This window comes from Rhinolophus ferrumequinum, chromosome 5 (assembly GCF_004115265.2).
Source record: "Rhinolophus ferrumequinum isolate MPI-CBG mRhiFer1 chromosome 5, mRhiFer1_v1.p, whole genome shotgun sequence".
NCBI classification, from domain to species: domain Eukaryota; kingdom Metazoa; phylum Chordata; class Mammalia; order Chiroptera; family Rhinolophidae; genus Rhinolophus; species Rhinolophus ferrumequinum.
Genome location: NC_046288.1, coordinates 32611662 through 32619360, shown reverse-complemented (window position 1 = coordinate 32619360; position 7699 = coordinate 32611662). Strand labels below are relative to the sequence as shown.

Below are 7699 nucleotides of genomic sequence, written 5' to 3'. Positions count from 1 at the left end.
TTGTTTGGTTTGGTTTGGTTTTCCCCAACTTAAAAAAAAACACAAAACTTTCACCTGAAAGATCTGACATAATGCCCGCAACAGAAAGACAAACTCCAGCATACTGACAAGGATTCCTTTTGTGAACCTGAACTCACCATTCTGTCAATATCAGTGAATGTGATCAGGTAACAAAACATTGAGCCCCTAATCAAAACTTTTGGAAAAGTTTCTTTTTTACATATTAGTAACTATAAAGAAGGGGAAAAAATGTGCTATTTTTCAGTCAGTGGGTAACTTCTAACCGTGGAATGGATTTAGTCTGCCTTAATTAGGTTTTAATAACTTAGAGGCTTTTGCATGTGGAGTGCTTTCTAACACCAATAACCAATTCTCTGTGGACACCAACTGGGTGTCCTATTAGTCAATTCAGTTCTGACACTGTCTGGAGTTAGTGTCAGATTCTACAGCTTTAAGGGCGCAGTCTCACAAAACTGCCTCACTTCAGATGCCAGACACAAGTCCCAGGCCACTTGTACTTTTTTGATTGACAGGTTATAAACTGTGGGGTTCCCATAACCTCCTCCTGAGTTTCAGTAATTTGCTAGAATGGATCATGGAATTCAGGAAAGTGCTTTAGTTACTATTACTGGTTTATTATGAAGGAAACGACTCAGAAACAGCCAAATGTAAGAAATAGAGGGCAAGGTATGGTGTCCAGGTGCACGAAGCTTCCATGCTCTCTCAGCGTGTACCACCTTCTCAGCACCTTGATGTGTTCAGCAACCCCAAAGCTCATGAATTCTCATTACAGGCATGTACTGTTTAACAACAGGGATATGTTCTGCAATATTAGGTGATTTTGTCATTGTGCAAACATCATAGAATGCACTTACACACACCTAGATGGCATAGCCCACGACAAACCTCGGCCGTATGGTACAGCCTATTGCTCCTGGGCTACAAACCTGGATCGCATGTCACTGTACTGAATACTGTAGGCAACTGTAACACGATGGTAAGTATTTGTGTGTCTAAACGTATCTAAACATAGTAAAGGTATAGGAAAAATAGGAAAAATACGAGGTAAAAGATAAAAGAATGGTACACCTGTATAGAGCCCTGACCATGAATGGAGCTTGCAGGACTGGAATTTGTTCTGGGTGAGTCAGTGAGTGAGCGGTGAGTGAATGTGAAGGCCCAGGACATACACTGCTATCGACTTTATAACACTGGACACTTAGACTACACTAAATTTATAAAACAACACGAGACTAAATCAATCACAAGAGGAAATGATGCTACCAAGAGACGCAGTAAACATGAGATGAGACTGCTGCCAGTATAACACAGCATACTATTTTATAGCAAATTTTTTATAAATAGAAAGAGTACACTCTAAAATAACAATGAAAATATAGTATATGAATACATAAGCCAGTAACATAGTTTATTGTCATTATCAAGTACTATGTACTGTACATGACTGCATGTTCTGTACTTTTGCTTGACGGGCAGTGCAGCAGGTGCGTTCACACCACCATCAGCACAAACACGTGACTAATGCATTGCACTACCATGTTAGAACAGCTACCACATTACTAGGTGACAGGCATTTTTTGGCTCTATTGTAATCTTATGCAGTCCCTGGTCCATCTTTGACCAAATCGTCATCATTGAGCACTTGATTGTATTCAAGAGTTTTTATAGAGCTCATTCTCACCCCTCCCCTTCCCAGAGATTGGGGGTGGGGCTGAAAGTTCCAGTCCTCTAATCACTTGGTCTTTGTGGTGACCAGCTCCATCGGGGCCACTATCTGCCCCCCACCTCCAAATCGCCTTGTTAGCATAAACTCATGTGTGATCTAAAGAGCCTCATTATGAATAACAAAAGACATTCCAATCTCTCAAGAAACTCCAAGGGTTTAAGGAGCTCTGTGCCAGAAACCTGGGACAAAGACTAAATATATTTATTAGACCATATTATACCACAGTATGTGAACCAAATAAAACGAGACAAGAAGAACATACACAAAAATGTTTCAATTGTGCCAAAGGCAATAGGGACAATGTGGCAGAAGGCTAGCTGTCAAAAAAGTCTGCACTCGCATTGCATAGCACAGATGTCAGAGAAACAGCTGCCCAGCCAGTGGCTGTTTCCCAGCCCCACCTCCATCTAGGTGTGTTATGCCACTTATGGCATGTGGACAGAGCAGGATGTGGCACTTTCTGGCCAAGTCTTAGTAAGCATTTGTGGTTTTTCCTCACTTTATTTCTTCTTCCATGGACCGGTTACAGAGGACGGTGAGGTCCTAGGAGATGGTAGAGTCACAGGACAGAAGGAGCCTGGTAACAGCCTCTGCAAGGGGAAGAGCTGCCCTACTTGCCAGGAATACCCACTGGTGTTAATAAGAAGTAACTGTTGTTGCAGCCTTCTTCCATGCATGGTGTCTGTGACAGCAGCTAGAGTTAGCCCTAACCAGTACAGATAATAAACTAAGAAGGACATACGGACTCCCACAAGAAAATCCTCACGGTTCTCCTCTAAATGATAGTATTAGCACTCTAAGTACATTTAATTTTAAATAATGGTTTTTAAATATATAACATTTAGTATTATATGTATCTCTCTTAAATCAATTGGCTTTACTGATTTTTATTTCATCAGATAACGATAAAATGGCTAGAGATAGGACTCTAAAGAGTTTTTTATTGTAAACTGTTTTACCTTTAATTTTACCTAATAGAAATGCTTGGGCCTTCTGGGTAGTAATACTAAATGCCTTCTGCAGACCTCACTGGGAGAATATTAAATTCATTATGAAATATGTGAGAAACATACATGAATTTTACATAAGAATGCTGAGTCAGAAAGTATCAAACATAGTTCTTTCACGCACTTTCTAATACTACCTTCAGTTGGGTTTAAGCTCTTTTCAGCAAGATCATCATCGAAAACCAAAAATTAAACAATGTCTCATCAAAAGATGTTACACTTATTAAAAGTTGTTTTACGTATAAGAATTCATTTTCAAGTACAGGCATGCATAATCTCTCTCCAAAGGAAGTTTTAAAAAGAAATATTCTAATACTTTGTCTCCAAAGGGAAGAGAAAAATAGACTTCTCTGCCTCCTGGTGTTTGCTTTTTTTCTGTATCTGTTATTAATGGAGGGAAATACTAGTATTTTATATCTAAGTTACTATGGTACTAAGATTTAGGCAAACCAGACATTTAATAGATATTAAAACTCGGGTTTTATTTTTTCAGTTATAATAGCCAAGTTTGTTTCTTCTCAGAGCAAAGACGCACTTCTCTATCACTGTCCTGTTACAATTAGGTTACCCAAGAGAGCTACTGGGATGAAAGGAGAGGGAAGAGAGTGAACCAATTGCTATGGGACAGCTCGTCTGTTGGGGTCCGTGTGGTGGGCAGACAGGCCCCAGAAGCAAATGGTGGTGTGTCCCTCCCTGCAGTCAGGTAGCTGTACCTGTACCTCCCAGCCTCTAAGAGCTATCATTCAGACCACCTGGCTCAGCCCACACCTTAACCCCATTCCTGTTCCCTTTGCTCATGGGCTGCTGCCCATGACAGACTGATTAGGCCCTCGTTTCTACACCAGCCTTCAATCACATGACAAAGACATACTGGCTACCTTCAAACCATGTCAGGCAGGTAAAACCAAGCCAAAAACATCGGTAACTCTTAACGCACTATCTCATATCCTTGCTAAGCACATCTAGTGACCAGATATTTTCTGATCACAGTTCCATATGGTGTTAACTATTTTTAAACATAAAGTGCACATGTAGTAAAGAGAGCATTTCTCCAGCTGTACCAATAGGAAACCAGCTTTTTTTGAATGCAGTTTGTTTTATTCCCTTGGTTTAAGGATCACCCAAAGGCTCAAACTTGAACCCCATGCAGCTGGTTAGTTTTTGTACTCCCTGACCAGGCCACACCTGAAGCTTAGCCAAGTCTCTCCCCAAGAGGACTAAGCCCCAAAGTAATGATGGATCAGCATGAATCCATCCATCAATGCTACAGGAAAGAGTCCATGCATACTGGAAGTATATATATATATATATATATATATATATATATATATATATATATATATATATATTTCTGCACATTAGACAAAAGCCACTAGCAAATTTGAAACAACGCTGATGGCTAAATTTGGAGTTATACTTCCTTTATTTTAAACTATTCAGTGTGTGCCACAACCTTAGCCTCTCCCATATTCTGCAGCAGCCTCTTCAGTACTTTGCAAACTGAATCAATGAATCCCCCAGCGCTTGTGAACCACTTTATCCCCATGGCCAGTCTCTAGTAACCTATTGCTACATTCTTCCCAGCGAGTAATTTCCCCATTCTCTACCACCACGAACTTCCATTCCACCACCGTATTTGCTGGCAGGGATATAGAACGAGACCAGAACCCATCCCTGCTACACTGGAGGGGGATGTAAGTATTCCATCTCCCAAGCCACTCATGGTCTCCAGTTACTGCAATGAATTGCATACCAGTGCTTGTGACATAATGGATCTGGAAACAGACACTAACTTGCTGAGACTCTGAAGACATAGCGACTGCCCTTTTTGTTTTCACATCCACTTCCTGACCTCTTGTATCCACAAGAGTGCTTCTGCCATAGTCCATGCTGTGTTTTGGGCTTAGCACTGGAGCCTCAAGACTGCCACCCAAACCAATATCTCCCCAAGATGAGTGCCTGGACACCATTTCCCAGTCTTCCTGGTCAGCGGGGCCCTGACTGTCCAAACTTTCAAGGCTCCCTTCTTCTTTAGCTCTGTCCATGAACAGGTTGCTAGAAGTCAACTTCTCTGCCAAACATGCAGCTGCTTTAGCAGGTGTCTCTTGTCCTTTTTGGAATCCCCATTCTCCTATATGAGATTCACAACTTTCGTTTCTTGAAACTTCAGAGTAACGCCTAGAGTTACCAGATGCAGATGAAGCTAGAGATTCTGTGTCTGGAAACCATTCAAAAGGAACATGCTCTCTGGAATTGCCATAGTCACCATCTTCTCCAGAAGGGCTCTGCAGTCTCCATGCTGCTTTCTGCACGTTACCAGGGACTTTGGTCTCTGAAACCAAACATCCATTGCTTTCTTGAAGAGACTCTAAAAAATATACAAAATGTAATAGGCAGTTCTCATGAGAAAAAAGTGAGTTAGCCTTACTAAAACAGGTTTAGTCATTGAAGACTTTACCACTAATCCATCTGCAGTTCACAAAATCTATCCCTATTAAAATCAAGTACTTAATTACCTAGTTCAAACTGAAACAGCACTGTGCTCTATACATGTGTATACATGTATATCGAACAATAAAAGGCACATCCAGGAGTGTCAATGACATGGCGAGTTATAGAGGCAGAAGTGTAACATGTTGTGGTCCTTTATCTCAGCAGACTGGGCCATACTTGGCATGTAACCAAGTCAAGTTCTTTGGCTTCTATCATCAAAAAATATTAAGCAGCCTGTGGGGTGAAGGGCTGCATAGCTACCCTACAAACCAGCAGAGCACACTTGTGCTCTAAGAAACTGCTTGCAGCCAGAGATCAGCTCCCACAGATGCAGGCAGATCAGCAGCAGCTGTCGCTGGGGGAGAATACGAAAGACAGCAGTGCATCACTGGGCAAGAGTTGGAGTGAGGGTGCCAGGAGAGGGCTGGTTTTTCCTTGCCAACTCTATGTGCATCAGGTAGCTCTTCAACAAACCATAGACTTCTTGCATGTCCTCCCACTATACACTTTAAAAAATGTTCTTAAGAAAAAACAATCCAAGCTCTCTAAAGACTCCATTTCCTTCTTGGTCACTTCACTGATAGTCTAAATAGCCTCCTATAAAATCAAAATCTCCAAAATCATACAATGAACACTGATGGGTTTTGGAGGGAGCAGGGGGAGAAGGTGGTCTTAAATTTCATCTCTTTAATGGTGGGATTGGAAGTGAGACATAAACTAATATTACTCTGAATTCCCAATCTTTCAACCTAAAACATGAGGCTGGCTTTCAGATAAAGATAAATGATCTTTCTGCTCATCCCAGACCAATAGCAGGAAATGCGGAGGGGCAGATTTTCAAGTTGCTACAAATGAACACTCCACTAAAAATAAAGTTCACAGATGTCGTTTTCAACCATGAGGCTGGATCCAGGCATGGGCAGCTTGCCACGCGAGGGCACCGGAAAAGGAAGGTTTTCTGCCAGTGCTCCTACTTTGCCTGGCGTGCCATCTCTAAACTGTAGAGATTTAAACCTAGATGTCAATTCTACACATCCAAGTTGGGTCCCCTATCAAATACCCTATTTAAGTACTTCCGTTCCCGCGGATTAGACATCCGTGCGCTCTCAGGATGAGCATGGGGAAGGCTGATACCTCTGAAACGGGCGGCCAGTGTACAGCCCGAGAGCTTCAACCGAGGCCTTCATGGCCAGAGTCCAGCCTGAACTTTGCCTTGCTGACAGAAGCGTCCGCGTAGCTGGAGGTGCTCACTGATCGGGTGTCCCCCAAACCCAGCTCTTCGATGGCGTGAGGGATGGGAGGACATGAGGCTATGAGATTGGGACTGAGAAAGTGACCCTGCTCTGTCGTTGACTGAAGAGGATTGTAGGATCCCCTTCTACCTCAGCACCCTTTCCCGAAGCCCCGCAGGGGTGCCGCCAGCAGCCCGCACTGCACCACGCGCCGCCTAGCGGAGGGGCCCATCCCCACTGGAGGGGCAGGGGCAGGTCCCCAGGGGCGGGCGTGGGGACAGAGACTCAGCGAGGAATGGCCCTTGGGTCCAACAGGGCATCTCCAGGGCCTCGGTGGAGCGCAAGAAACATGCCTGGAGCGCACCAGGGAAATTGAGGGGCGTGGGGAGGTCCTGCCCCGCAGCGGGGAAGCTAGCCGGCTGGAATGGGCCGTTAGGGAGGCTCCAGGTGGGATTCCCCGCCTCGGTGAACTTGAAGGCCCTCTGCCCTGGAGACGCGGGGAGGAAGAATACCTGGTTTGGTGATCAGCTCCCGCCTAGAGGGTCCAGGGCTCAGTCCCCCGCGGCCATCCTGATCGCCTCCCGCAGCCACAGCCTCCCCAAGAGAGGCGTCCTTCTCCTGCTTCGCGTCCCGCTTCTTTCCAGTGTCCCGCATTAGCCAGATGAAAAGCGCTCCGGCTAGACCCCCTCCGACCAGCAGGGCGGACCAGACGGCGCCCATGGCTGGAAGGCCGCAGCTGCGGGAGACGAAGGCGGCGACGGGGACAGGGGCTCAGGTCACTCAGGCAGAGCCACACCTACCCCACCAGCTCCAGCCTTTTACGGACCCAGTTGGCAGGCGCTCCCTGGCGGAGCCCAGCCCTCTGCGACTAACACTCAACTTTCTCAGCCCCGCCCCGGGGCTACAGTCCCAGGCTCCGCCGGCGGTGACTCGAGCGCCCTCCTTTACCAACATTTTCCAAAGCCAATCCCGCCAGTCACTGGTGACCAAGTGCACAGTGTACCTGGTTCCACGTGTGTCCCTCGCACGTAAAGAACACAAGTGCGCACAGCCACCGCGCGCAAAACCGGTCCAGCTGCATCGCCTTTCCTTCTCACCCTACTGCCGGCTCAGGTCCAGCCCTGGCTCGGCCTGCGCCCGGCGCCTCCATCCCATGGACACTCAGCAACAGCACGGCCAGCTAGAGGCAGGATCTTGCCAGAGCTAAGACTCAGGAAAGA

At 45.5% G+C, this 7699-nt stretch overlaps 1 protein-coding gene across 1 annotated transcript; it reads right to left on the bottom strand.

Annotated features, from left to right (window-relative positions):
* Window positions 1-4078: 4078 nt before the first annotated feature.
* Window positions 4079-7385, bottom strand: STBD1 (starch binding domain 1). Its single transcript, XM_033106681.1, has 2 exons — window positions 6992-7385; window positions 4079-5122 (listed from the first exon to the last, which is right to left on the bottom strand). The coding sequence occupies exons 1-2, from the start codon at window positions 7197-7199 to the stop codon at window positions 4260-4262; spliced, it is 1071 nt and encodes a 356-aa protein (XP_032962572.1). The 5' UTR covers window positions 7200-7385; the 3' UTR covers window positions 4079-4259.
* Between the last annotated feature and the right edge of the window lie 314 nt (window positions 7386-7699).